The sequence below is a fragment of the Panthera onca genome, chromosome C1 (genome assembly GCF_046562875.1).
Source record: "Panthera onca isolate mPanOnc1 chromosome C1, mPanOnc1 haplotype 2, whole genome shotgun sequence".
In the NCBI taxonomy this organism is placed as follows: Eukaryota; Metazoa; Chordata; class Mammalia; order Carnivora; family Felidae; genus Panthera; species Panthera onca.
Window position 1 is genome coordinate 177,195,204 of NC_138346.1, and position 13,615 is coordinate 177,208,818.

General features: G+C 56.1%; 1 protein-coding gene across 3 annotated transcripts; it reads right to left on the bottom strand.

Annotated features, from left to right (window-relative positions):
* Window positions 1-293: 293 nt before the first annotated feature.
* On the bottom strand, window positions 294-10,903 carry TMEM61 (transmembrane protein 61). Of its 3 annotated transcripts, none has more exons than XM_060624030.3 (4): window positions 10,803-10,903; window positions 10,350-10,456; window positions 6,375-6,724; window positions 294-739 (listed from the first exon to the last, which is right to left on the bottom strand). In XM_060624030.3, the coding sequence occupies exons 2-4, from the start codon at window positions 10,362-10,364 to the stop codon at window positions 418-420; spliced, it is 687 nt and encodes a 228-aa protein (XP_060480013.1). In that variant the 5' UTR covers window positions 10,365-10,456; window positions 10,803-10,903; the 3' UTR covers window positions 294-417. The 3 variants fall into 3 exon arrangements, with proteins under 3 accessions (XP_060480013.1, XP_060480012.1, XP_081652550.1); XM_060624029.3 differs by having other exon boundaries at window positions 10,655-10,903; XM_081796424.1 differs by lacking the exon at window positions 10,803-10,903 and having other exon boundaries at window positions 10,350-10,633.
* Window positions 10,904-13,615: the final 2,712 nt, after the last annotated feature.

Sequence of the window (13,615 nt, forward strand, 5' to 3'; positions counted from 1 at the left end):
AGGAAACCAAGGCAGAGAGGGCAAAGCCACTTGTTCAAGGTCGCTCAACCGGCACGCGGTGGAATCCATGCCCAGGCGGTCTGAATTCAGAGCCCACATTCTTCTGATCACAAACTCAGTGTGTGGCCCGAGGGCCCCCACTTTCTCATCTGCACGTCAAAATCTCCCGGCTGCTAGCTATCTGAATGAGCCATCTCTGACATTCTGGCTGGGTCCCCCCCCATGACTTGCAGCCCCACCAGCATCGTGTGCAGCAGAAAAACCACCCAGCTGGGCCCAGACAACCCACGGGGTCGCGAGAGAGAATAAAATGGATTTATTTTAAGCCGTTTGTTACACAGCCGTAGGTCGATAAAACAGCATTCAGCAACAAACATTTGCTGGGCGCCTCCTGGGTACCAGGCACTGTATTATGCACTAGAAGCTCATCTGTCTCCAGCTTTGGAGTGTGCCTCCCCCCATTGTCGTCTGAGCCGGGCCTGGGCAGGAGCACGCGGTGGCGGGGACTGTCTCTCCAGAGAGGCCGTTGACAGCACTGATGATGCTCTCGTAGCTGGGCGGTGGCAAGGGGGGCTGGGTCCCACGCAGGGCATCCCCGGAGGCACAGTCCTTCGGGCTTTCTTCCGCGGGGTACGCAGGGGGTGTCGGGGGCCCCTCGGCAGGTGGCGTCGGGGGGCCCTCGGCAAGTGGCCAGCCCACGGCCTCCTCATAAGTGGGGATGCCAACCACCTTTGGGATCCTGCGGGACAGAAGAAGAGAGGCTGTAGCAGGGGCAAGGGCAAAGGTACTGCACGCCAGGGAAAGAGCAAGGGAGGCTGGGGCTGGGGAAGACTTCACGCCCCGTCCAAACCCGTTGTGGGCCCCAGGTACACACTCAGAGCTTGGCATGAGTCAGCTCTGCCAACCGCAGCCCTCCCACTCTGCCCGCCTCATCCTGTGAGTTCCCCACACGCGCTCGCTCGCTGCAACTCCTCAGTTCTCTCTGCCGGGAAGGTCCATCCTCCCCCGCCCCCTCCCTGCTGGCCCATCCCCACTTGTCCTTTGAGGCTCTTCTGGGAAGCTTTCTTGACTGGTCCCCCCTCTCCGCACAAAGCTCTCGCTCCCTGCTCTGGGCTCCCAGAGGGCTCTTCCCCGATACTGCATTGACCCTACCAGGTCCCCTAGGTTGTCCCTCAGGGCAAGGATGGACTTTGAGCAACCATGGGCTGAGGGCAGGTGCCTGGGGATGTTTGTTGAAAGAAGGATGGCTCATCGGCAGAAAGACTTCTAGCTTATTGTAATAATCCCTTACAAGATCCGGAGTTGCAGATACTCCAGGCAGGATGGGAGACATCGATTCTCCTGCCCATCTGGATGCTTGAGGCCCCAATATGGCAAGTCTGCGAAGTGATTACTTCCACTTGCATACCTCCAGAGATGCAGAGCTCACTACCTACCAGGTCAACCACATCCATCTCTAAACAGCCTGGCTTTCCTGTGACTTGCCCTACCTCCAACAAATGAATGACCCCGAAGGGACTTGAGGCACAGACCAGGTCCTCTGTGGCTTCTGTGACCGGCCCCCACAGGTTAGATTCAAAAAACAGGTTACCTGTATTCTAGCCTCAATCCTGATGGGAACGAGGCTGGCCCTCAGTCCTCTCAGAACCCTGGCGGGTCACCTCTGGGGAGGTGGTGCTTCTTTCCCTTCCCAGGACCCCAGGGGACAGGAGTGTCATTGATCCCACGTCTGAGCTGATTCCCCTTTGGGGATGATCCTGCCAGATACAGGAGCTGACCAAGTGACCTTGAAGGTTGCTTCTCGCACCAAGTGGCTGAAGGGCTGGTTATGAGCCTGGGCTGTGGCTAGTTCAACTCTCTGCTCTGCCACATTCTTGGTGGTAGATCATGGGTCAGTAACTCCATTAATCTGAGCCTCAGTTTCCCCATCTATACAATGAGGACAGCAAGGGCACCTACCTCCCAGGACTTTATGAAGATTAATTGAGATAATACAGGGGAAGGGGCACTTAGCACATGTTCCATGAACAGGAGCTGATAACAAAATCTCAAAAGTCTCTGTGAGGAAGGGGTGTGGGGGACAAAAGTTATCATAGATCACCCGCACGGTAAGTGCCATACAGGCTGTCGCTTGCCCAAAGTTATCAGTCTGGAGCTGGTGGGGAAGCAGTTCAATGCATACCATGGGTTCTGCTGGTGTAGACAGGGGAGGGGCTGATGGCAGGAGGCTGGCCCCAGGGGGGTCGGAGGAGGTAGTGGAGGGAACTTCACTCCAGGGGCTGGTACGGGGCAGTGCTGGGTACCTGCTGTCACCCCTCACTTGAGCATCCACCTCCCGCCGGGGACATGGCCCTTCTCTGGACAGCATGTCTTCTCAGCCTGAGCCAACCGCAGCCATCAATGTGACCCACTGGGGAGGCAGGCTTGCTTTTCCAGTCATAGACGGAGTCATGGAGTAGGCTGGTGGGGAGCTCAGGGTTAACCCCCAGCCTGCATGCCAATCTGATAGAGGGCACCGGCCAGGAGCCAGATCTGGGCTCCCCATCCGGTGCTGTGACACATCTCTCCCACAGACCCTCCTCCTCTGGAAGGCAGCCCGGGAGCCCTGCTACTGAGGGAGCTGATAAGGGGTCTCATTCTCCCCTCAGCTCCCAGCATCCTTTGCACGTGAGGGCAGGCAAAGAATATTGCTTCTGGAGGCAAGCAGGCTAGACTCCACTGTCTCGTGCTGTGCCTTGTTCACATGGCCCCTCTGAGCCTCCTTCTCCTCATCTGTAAAATGGGGATGAGAATTCCCATTTTATAGATTCAGGGGAGGGGAAAATGGAAAAAGCTTTGACAGCACTCGGAAAAATGCAGGTAATACAGCTTCCAGAGCCCTATGTCTCCCTCCCCACCACCCGCCCCAGCCACACCCCTGCCACTCCCTGGTTCCCCAAGCCCTGGAGATGCCAGACAGATTTGGGGTATGCCTGGGACCACCCCAGCAGGCAACAGCTGGCAGGGCAGGGCACAGATGCCAGGGAAGCTCACCCCACAGCAGGAAGTTTGCTTAGAGGGCAGACGTGGAGTGGCCCTCGTGCCACCTGCTGGCCCAGCCAGCCCCAAGTCCTGTTCCTATGGTCCAGAGGCTGGGAACTGGGGGAACAGGAGGCCCCATGCAGAGCTGCCATATCACACACACGCACACACACACACACACACACGGGTGGTATATTCTGGATACGGCGCCCTGCAGGGGTGTGGGGTGGGCCCGCCGCTCTGGTCCCCAGGCCAGCAAGCTCCAGGGGAGGCTGAGGCTGGCCCCGGAGGGGCAGGAGGCCTGGGCCTGGCCTCAGCTCTGCCACCCTTCAGCTGAGTCAGGCAACCACAGTCGGGAAAAGGAAAGGGACAAGGACGGAATACTATTTGCCCAACGTGTAAACTCCCTAAACGTGTTCAGGACTACCCTGGGGGCTCGGCTCTCAGCCACAGCACAGATGAGTAAAGGCCAAGCATCAACCAAGCAGCAGAGCCCCCAGTCCTAATTGCCAAGCTCAAGCCAACGGCACCTATCGCCCTTCTTCCCATCCCAGCCCTGAATCTCCCCACACCTTAGCGTCATCCTCTGTGAAACAGGCCTAATCCTAACACTTAACTCCCAAGCCGTTGAGACTCAAATCAGGCAGCGGGCACTAGAGTGCACTGCAAGCTGTAAGGCATAGTCATACGCAGCCACAAAGCTAAAGTGTGCACGAACTTTGCCAGGCATACACTTCCCCATCTATCACCTCATCTGAGCCTAACAGCAATCTCAGGAGAAAGTTCTGGCACGGCCACATGACAGATGAAGAATTAGGTATGGTTCGGAGAGTCTAAGTAACACGCTCAAGGGCGCACAGCTTAGAAAAGAGCTGACGCTGACACCCTCACGTCTGAATAGACCCGTGCTTTTTCTTTTAAATTTTTTTTTTAACGTTTATTTATTTTTGAAACAGAGAGAGACAGAGCATGAACGGGGGAGGGTCAGAGAGAGAGGGAGACACAGAATCCGAAACAGGCTCCAGGCTCTGAGCCATCAGCACAGAGCCCGACGCGGGGCTCGAGCTCACGAACCGCGAGATCATGACCTGAGCCGAAGTCGGACGCTTAACCGACTGAGCCACCCAGGCGCCCCGACCCGTGCTTTTTCTGCTATACTCACTGAGGACAGGGGCCCTGGGAGGCCTCCTGTCCAGCCACCAGCGGGGCCAGATGCGGGGCTCACCAGCAGCAAGGCTGGGCTGTGTCAGCTTTCGGGGACAAGAAAGGGGCATGAACAGAAGCAGCCTCCCCGACATCCAGCCATCCTAGTTCTGAACCTAAGACTTGGGTCTCAGAACCTGATGGGCCATGAGCACCGGCCCGAGCAGGCTTCTTCCGCAGCCCTGCTGGGAATGAAATCCAACTGGTCCCACCTGACAGATGCTACTGTGGCCCAGACCCCGTTGAGTCAACACGGCTGTGTGTACAGACAACATCCGCCCCCAGCAGTCCGGCCAGGCTAGGAGGGCGAGCAGGGACAGGTTACATTTGCAGCACCCTGAGGCGTGGCCTGGTTCCCCTCCACTCACCCACCACCTCGCTGTGTGACCAGGTAGGTCATTGGTCTCTCTGAGACCCGGGCTTCTCATCTGAGACGTGAGGGGATTGGCTGGAGGCCCTGCCCTTCCCTCTCTAACAGTTGGGTCAAACCAAGGCCAGACCATTGTACCAAATGGCCCCTGGTGAATACTCTATTGTCTCTGACCCCAGGGAATCGCAGGCCAGTTGCAGGAAGAATTTGTTACATTCTTTAACTCACAATACTGTTTTTCCCTCTCCCTAAGGGAAGAAGGGTGTCCAGGTCCCAGACCAGCTCGCTAGTGTCTGACTTAGCCCCTAACACACACAAGCTTTGCAGCCAGCGGGCTCTGCCACTTTTTAGCTGTGTAACCTTCACCTTCTTCTTCCATAAACGGCAACAGAAATTCTTACCTTGCAGGCAGACAAGACTGGGGATGCATGCGGGCTGCCCAATATGGAGGCACAGCCCATGCTTGACTGAATGAATACATATATAACAAGGGCACACATAATGCATCATTTTCTCCCCCAGGTAAAAAAAAAAAAAAAAAAAAAAAAAAAAAAAAAAAGAGCTCTTGGTATCTTGGTGATGCTCTGTAGATGTATATAATACAGAGATACATACAGAGCAGACAAATATGCAATATATCTGTGGTATGAAAATTTCACGGAGGGGGTGTGGGATTAAGAAAAAAATGCCAGGGCGCCTGGGTGGCTCAGTCAGTTAAGGGTCAGACTCCTGATCTTGGCTTAGGTCATGATCTCACAGTTCGTGGGTTCCAGCCCCGCGTCGGGCTCTGCACTGACAGCACGGGGCCTGGAGCCTGCTTGGGATTCTCTCTCTCCCTCCCTCTTTGCCTCTCCCCGGCTCGCTCGCGCACTCTCTCTCTCAAAACAAACAAATAAATAAAAAAACATTGAAAAAAAATGCCTAAAAGGCTCCTTAGAGGGAGAGATAATTTTTAAAAAGGTTGAGAAATACGGTCTTAATGCAAGATTTTGTCTCCACCCCCAACCCACCCCGGAGCCTTTGCACATGCTCTTCGGCCTGTCCCAACCATGTCTCTACATTATCCACTTCAGGAACAGCTGACACTTCCTGTGCACCTACTGTGTGCCAGGCGCTGGGCTACGTTCTACACAGACATCATCTCATTGGATTTCCCCCACGTCCCCTGAGCTAGGGAGCAGTGAGGGTGCAGACTCAGTTCAAGTCCCGACTCACACACACGTTAGCTGGGTGTCCTTGGGCAAGTTAGTTAATGTCTTGGCACTTTGGGCTCCTCATCTATAGATGGAGTTAATAACAGTCCCTACTTCAGAGAGCTGCTGGGAAAACAAAATGAGTAAATATATGAAAAGCACTTAGAACAGTGTCCCACAGATGGTAAGTGCAGGTATTTGCTATTATTGTGCTATTCTTATTCCTGTCTTATTTCAGATAAGGAAGTTGAGGCTCAGTAGGGTTGTACAATCTACTTGAAGCCCTACTTGCTAGTTAGTGATAGAACCAGGAGAGGATTCCAGGAGGTTTACCCCTGGGCCTGGGCTCTTAACCCCTCTGCTACTCTGCCCTGTATGGACCATGCTGAGCTCAATTGCCACCTCCTCCACGAAGCCTTCCTGGATTTCTCCATGTCTCTACAGGACCGTGTCCATCCCTCTCTGACAGCTCTAACTAGCCTGGTTTGTCAAAGTCTGTCAAAGGGCTTGAAACCCCTCCAGGACTCTGCTGATGACAGTGCTTTATCCACCACTCCCGCCCATCACCTCCACCCTGCCCTGCTGACCTGTAGCTCTCCTTCTCCGAGGGCTCCACAGTGAGGTAGTACAGGTCTCTGGAGAGGTGATATGGGTCCCATCGGGGAGGCCCCCGGGTGCTGGCCTTGATGGACCACAGCAAGCCGAAGAGTAGTAGCAGGCCGCCTGCACCGCAGCAGAAGAAGCTGACGGACCTGAGCAGGGGACTGGGGGCCTGAGGCACCGGATGCCCCGTGGGAGGGGCCGGCTGGCCGGGCTGAGCACCTGCTTCTCCTTCACTCCACCAAGCAAAGCAGAGCGTCCCAGCTACCAGAAGCACCGTGCCGCTGACCGTCATGCAGTAATGGAGCGTGGAGGCCGCTCGGCTCACGTCACACGTCTGAACACAGAGAAGGGGAGACAGGAGGTAATGGGCCATGAGACAGGCCTGCTGAGGTACTGCCTCCCCTGTCTGAGGTCACGGTGTAACCTTGGAGAGGCCATTTGACTCCTCTGTGCCTCGGTTTCCTCATCTGTTAAACGGAGATGACACTCCCGACTTCGCAGGGCCGTTTCGAAGGCCACAGAGAATGTGTCTCAAGTTACCTAGCACCATGCCTGGGGCCCAGGAGCTCAGTAAGGGTGGCTATGTTCACTCTGGGCCTCTCCGGGCCTCCTAGGCCCCATCAGCCTGGTGGGTATGACTCCGCACCCCACCCCCACCCCGTCTACTACAGGCTGGGAGGGAAGAGAGTGAACACCTGTTGAGTCCAGCAGGCCTTCAGGGTCGAGACCTGCTGGTTCTGCATTGCCTCACCTCCCCTGGTCACAATCCCAAGAGGTCGAATTTGACAGAGGAAGGCACCGAAACCCAGGGCGGGTAAAGGAGCGAGAGTGAAGTCCCGAGTTGAAATGCACGACCTGAGGCACCTTTGTGCAAAAAGGTGTTCACCATGGCCTTATGGATAATGGTCCTAATTTGGAAAAAGTCTAAACGTCCAACTATAGGCAACTGGTGAATAAACCATGGTGTACCCTCTAGATGGGATGCCAACAACTCGTCTGAAAAAACAAGCTCAGTACAAATGTTTAACAACAGGGGAGACGTGTATATCTACCTTCTTTCAGTTTTTTTTTTTTTTTTTTTTTGAGAGAGAGAGAGACTCTTAAGCAGGCTCCACACTCGGCACGAGCTGGAAGCAGGACTTGATCCCATGACCCTGGGAGCATGACCTGAGCGGAAAAAACAGTCAGATGCTCAGGCGACTGAGCCACGCGGGCGCCCCTCTTTTTTCAGCTTTGTATGCCAAATTACGCATAGGGTAGCATGTCAATCGGACAAAGAAAAAATGCACAGGAAAAACGCAAACTGGGAGGAAAACTGGCCCGAGAGCATACAGACAGGAAGAGGCTGAAACCCACGTCCACGTTGTCCCCAAAGCCAATCTCTAGGCCATTGTACATGCTGTTCCCTCTGTCTGATAACTTGCCATTATCTCCCCTCAAGTCTCAGATTGGTCCTCACCCAAGAAGCCTTCACTTCAACACCAAGTGCCCGGGCCTTCTTGCATCACAGCACTTCTCTGACTGTGCTCAGCCTCTCCTTTGCTTGTCCTCCCCACCAGCCAGTGAGCACACTGAGGACAGGCCCATATTGGCCCCATTCACTGCTGTATCCCCCAGTGCCTAGCACATAGTAGCTGCTCAATGAACATTTGTTGAAGAAATTCTCTTAAGTGAGGGAAGGCGTTACTGGGCAAACACTTGTTATATGAACAGCCTCCCTTACAGCTGGGAGGGGCCAGGACAAGGGAGGCGACACAGGAGGTCGGCAACTGCAACAGCCAGCCACGGAGTGGAGACCTGGCCTTGGTCCCCATTCTGCAGTTCTGGGGTAAGCTTACCAGCCGCTCCGGGCCTGTTTCCTTACCCTTACAAAGGTCAGGTTCTTTAGCAGGCAGCTAGGAGAAGTTAGAGACACCGTCCTTTTCCAAAATCTGAGTCAGTGAAGCAGGGGGCTGGGGAACTCACAGACCTGAGACTTCAGGGATCAGGAATGCCTTCCAAATGAGGGCTTACCCGGCCAAATATGCTGCACGCAAACAATGCCCTGCTGTGTAGCTGCTAGCTCCTAGGAGAGCTGAGGGGCATCATGTTCAAGATACAGCAGGTGAAGCTTTAGACTTCAAAAGGGCATGTCGTCAATTCTGTTTAAAAACACACGTGCGTTGGCGGGGGGGGGGGGGGGGGGGGGGGGGAGGGGCGCGCCTGGGCGGCTCAGTCAGTTAAGCATCCAACTTTGGCTCAGGCCATGATCTTGCAGTTCATGGGTTCGAGCCCCGGGTAGGGCTCTGTGCCAACAGCCTGGAGCCTTCTTCGGATTCTGTGTCTCCCTCTCTCTCTGCCCCTCCCCCGTTCTGGGTCTGTCTGTGTGTCTCTCTCTCTCTCTCAAAAATAAGCAAACATTTAAAAACACATACACGTGTGTGTACATGTGTACCTATGAGAGAGAATGTATACATGTAGCAGGGGTGTTCTAAGAGTGGACCCCAAATCTTTCTGAGCCCCCAGACCGCCAGCAGCGTGTAGAAAAATGTCATCCGTAAATCACCTGCCGTTCTCTTCCTGTGAATCGGTCTGTGGGGCAAGTGCCTCCTGTCTCCATTATTGTGGGGGGAGGAGATGAACCCGACTCCTCCCTCTCCAAAGTTAGACAGCTACGAGAGGCTGTCGAGAGGGAGAGCTGCAGCAAACAGCTTGGAAAACCCACTTAAAACCCACAGCAGATCAGTAACAGTTCATAACTGATCATAACTGTATACCAAGGCCCCTCTTCACACTCCCCACAACCGAGGGGGGTGGGTAGGGCAGGGCAAGAAAATTCCTGCTTTGCAAATGAGGAGACCTAGCCCAGAAAGGTGGAGGACTCTGCCCAAAGCCAGAAATTGCTTTGCTTCTCAACCCTTGAAGAACTTGCTTCTGCACAGGGCAACTTCAGATGCCCTTAGACTTCTATAAAAGCAATAGTTGCTCGTGGTGAGAAAAAGAGAGGACCCCAGAAGTGAATCAAAATGCAACATATGAATCATCATTGCTTCCGCCCCTCAGGATGAACATGACCTGCATGTGAAACGTCCCCTTTCCATCTCTCCCTTGCCCTACGTACATGATGATGGAGGCAGCAGAAGTGTGCTGGGCATTTACACGGGCTGGGCACCACCCCGCGCTTTATCGGTGCCCCCGACTGAATCCTTGCAACAGCCTCATGGAGCTTGGAGGGTGACAGCTTGCCTGGGGTCAGTGCCAAATTTGAACCCAATGCTGGGGACCTGGGGACCTTGTCCTGGGGAGTCGTCTGTCCCCACCCAGGGCCCTCATTTCACATCCCCCCCTTCAAGACCCAGTCCAAACACCACCTCCTCCCAGAGGCCCACCTGCTGCTGACAGCCCCACCTCCCACCAGCCAGAGGAGGCCTATCCCTGCCTCCGATTTATCGCTCCCTCTAACTGCGGCCATTCCATGAGCCCTGTGACCTTGAAACTGCTCAGCATCTCTGAGCTCAAATTCTGCCTCTCAGGGAAGAGCAAGTGGTAAGACGAGGCGGCAAGACAGCAAGCTGTAATGAAGCACGGTGATACAGAGCTGGACAAGGATGGACCCTGACTCTGACACTGTGCAATTTATCTAGCTTCTCCGTGCCTCAGCTCCCTCCTCTGTAAAATGGGCACCATTACACTGTCTGTGCAACCAACAAGGGAACTCCAAGTGCCACCCTTCCGGAAGAGCTAAGCCATCTGAACAGGAAGTGGTCCAAACCATCCCAATCAACTTCTGGGTAAACTAAGGCCCTGACTGCCATGCTCAAGGCCACCCGGCCAGTTAGAACACAGGAAGAGGACCTGGGTGTCCACTCTGCACCGCCAAGCCACCGAAGTCAAGGTGAAGAGAGGGGGTCCAGGCGGGGTCAGCATTAGGAGGCGCTGAAATGCTCGGGAAGGAAGGAGAGGAGGAAGCTTATACCCACCTCAGATGAAGCCATCAGGCGGCAGGTGGTCAGGCGTGGTCTAGGCGCAGGGACCAGAGGGAGGTGCAATCCTGGGGATGGCTGTCCCTCGGGTTTTCAGGAGGCGCCTGGAGTTAGGGAGCAGCCCTGTTGAAGGTCCCCTAGCCCGGTTTTCCGCATTCCCCCGAAAGCCCCAAGGTCGGGCTCTCCGTCTGGTCCAAGGGTATCCGAATGCACACCCCCCCCCCCCCGCCCGCAGTCGCCGTGTGTCCCACGCGCTCCCGCCACCCCCTACGCGGTGCAGCGAGGTGCCCAGCAGGCCGCACCCCACGCGTGCCTGCCCCGGGGGGGCTGTGATCCCTGCAGGGGCTCTGCGAGCTGCAGGGGCGCTCTGGGGCGCCAGGCGTGTGCGGGCTGGGCTTCGTCCTCCACCCCTGACTCGGGCTCGAGCTGGGGGTGCACCGGCCGCCCCACCTCCCCTGCGATCCCGGTCCTCGCGTGCCGCGTGCCGTCGGTCAGGCCAGAGACTCCGGGTGGCCGCTCTGGGAGCTCCAGGTGCCGCGCCTCGGCGGCCGCCTGCCCCGCCCGACCTTAAAGCGACAGCGCGACCGGGGAGGGAGGGGTTAGGGTTTCTAGGCCGCGGGGAGCGCCGGGCAAGGGTGGCCACCATGGGGAGCTGGCTGTCCTCGCAGCCGTCCCGCCCCGCTGCCCCACTGGAGCGGGCTTGAGAGCCCAGACGGACTCCTCCCAGAGCCACCAAACCTCAGTCCCGGTCGGAGAGGGCTCTAGGAGACCTGAACCCATGCCTCCTCGCTCTCACTCTACAGGGAGGGAAACTGAGGCCCAAAGAGGGTTTACCGCATACTTCTTGGTAGTGACTGGCTTTTGCTTCTCAGCGCACTGAATCTGAGAGCAGGCCTCCCTCCAGGACCTCAGATCCTGAGGAGGAAGGCGTTCTCAGAAATAACGGCTTCCCCCAGTCCCTGCAGGAGGTCGCTGCCCTGGCCCTGAGAGGCTGGGGACACTGGGGCTTGGAGCAGGGCCTCCCACCTGCTGTGTGACCTAACTTCTCTGCACCTTCTTCCTTCTGTGGCAAAGGAGGGCTGATGATTCCAACTCACAGGTCTTCCGGGACTGAATGCGTTAAGTGGGGCAGGTTAAGTGCTAGGCCATTACCAAGTGCAGGCTAAAGGCGGTCTGAGGGGACAGGTGATTTAGGAGTCTGCAGGTCGGGTGAGGCGTATGGAGGTGTATGGAGTCTTCTACAGGGGGACACCTGAGGACTCCTAGAGCGTCAGGAATGGGGCGTCGTGTCCAGGCTGAAGGAGCAGTGAGTGCAAAGCCTGGGCAAAATCCACAGATCCATGTTGGTCAAAGAGAGCCAGCCCCTGGACTACCTGAGGTCCTGGTTTTGTTTTTGTCTTTTCCTGCTGCTCCAACAAGCCAGGGGACTGGGCCACATTCCCCTCAGCCACAGCCAATAGTTCCCCACCAAACTGGTGGCGACCAACTGTCCTTCCAGCCCAGGGACACAGAAGGTCAGAGCAGCCTGTCCAGCTGGGATCTAAAGCTCAGAGAGGGGAAACCACTGCCTCAGTCATACAGAAGGTCAGCAGCGGGGCCCAGGTCCCCGGTTCCTTCACTCCTCGTCTCCAAGGAAATGCCACCCAAGAGCATTAGTGTTCTCTGAGCACAGACTCCTCTGACTGTGAGGTCCTTTTCATCTTGGCTGTGTGTGAGCCTCAGGAAGCTTGGGAGGCCTACAGAGAGTTGAGAAGCAGCTGACCTCAGACCAGAACCTCCTTCAGCTTTGCTGTTCTCAATCTGGAGGTGGGGACAAGCTGGTGGGGACCAAAGGCCCCCAGCAGCCCCCGTGGTGCCCTCATGGACTTGCTCCGAGGACAGAGATAAGAGGAGGAAGCTCCTCCTTGAAGCACCCTGCCCCACTCACTCCTGCAGGGGCAGGCGTCCATGCAGGGCGTGAGCCCCTCACTGATCAGGACCCATCGACCCCGCCACTCCTCCGTCAGTAGGACCGGGGGTACGTCACAAGTTGGTGAGGTGGAGGTCCCCACTTGGGGACACCCCTGACCCTGCTTAAACCTGAGTCCCCTGGCCCAGGCTGGACACCAGGCCCTGGACTTGGACAGGTTGTGTTCTGTCCCGACTCAGCCACCTCCAGGCAAGAAGACCCTGGCCACATCCTTTTCTTGGGCCTGCTGTTGCTTTATCTATAAAGTGGAGATCATGGCCCCTCCTTCCCAGGGTAGCTATGAGGGTTAATAAGGCCTTATGCATAAGAAGCTGGCCTGGGTGCACTCTCACATGGCATCGTGGCTCTATTTGTGATTCTCTCCTAGCTGATGGTGACCTCCCCAAGGGCAGGGACCAGATGTGGCTGGGCTCAGGACCCAGCCAGGCCCAGCACCGCCGGGACCAGAGTGCTCGTAGACCCTTCCTGAGCAAGCAACCTCACACTTTCCTGGGCACCAGCTGGGCGACTCGCAGGAGAAAATCGGTGACCAGCTTCTGCCTCAAGGGGGTGGAGAAGAGAGTTACCGCTTGTACCCGCTTATCACATGTCACCGGCCATCTGCTTTTCCCATTAGCTGTCACCTCAGCTAAGTCATCGAGGCTGAGTGAGAATGCCAGGGTTACATAGCTAGTAAGTGAGGGGAGGCGGGTGGGGAGAGGGGGTTCTAAAACCCACATGGGTCTGAATCTTCTAGACCCATATGCACTTTTCCATTTTAGCCATATTGGCCCCTCCTCGGTTCCAACCAGGGCTGCTGCTAACACCTCTCACTGGCCTCTCTGCCCCTAGACTGTCTGCCCTTCATGCTGCACCAGCCTGAGCCTCTAAACCAGCACCCCAACCAGTCCCTCCAGTCCCTCGCCCACCTAAGACTTTCTGTGCTCCCTGGTCCTCTCAGAATGATGACCCCAGCTGCCGAGTATCCACTCCCCGGCTTCATTCCCCGTGCTCCCCTCAGGCCACTCCTGAACTCATGTTCCAGGGTGTTCCAAGCACAATGCCAGACCTTTGCTACATCTGGTGAGCTTCACCTGATGAGCTCACACACTTCCTTTAAGACTCAAGTCACAGGTCACCTCCTCTGGGTGACTTTTCCTCAATGCCCCAAAGCAGAACAATCTGGTCCCTCTCCCAAGCTCCTACAAGTCTGTAAAGTCCATCATTACCCTGAGCCTGCCGACACAAAACCACACGCCTTCCCTTCTTCCGTTCCAATGAAAAGAAATAGGTGGGGGCGCCTGGGTGGCTCGGT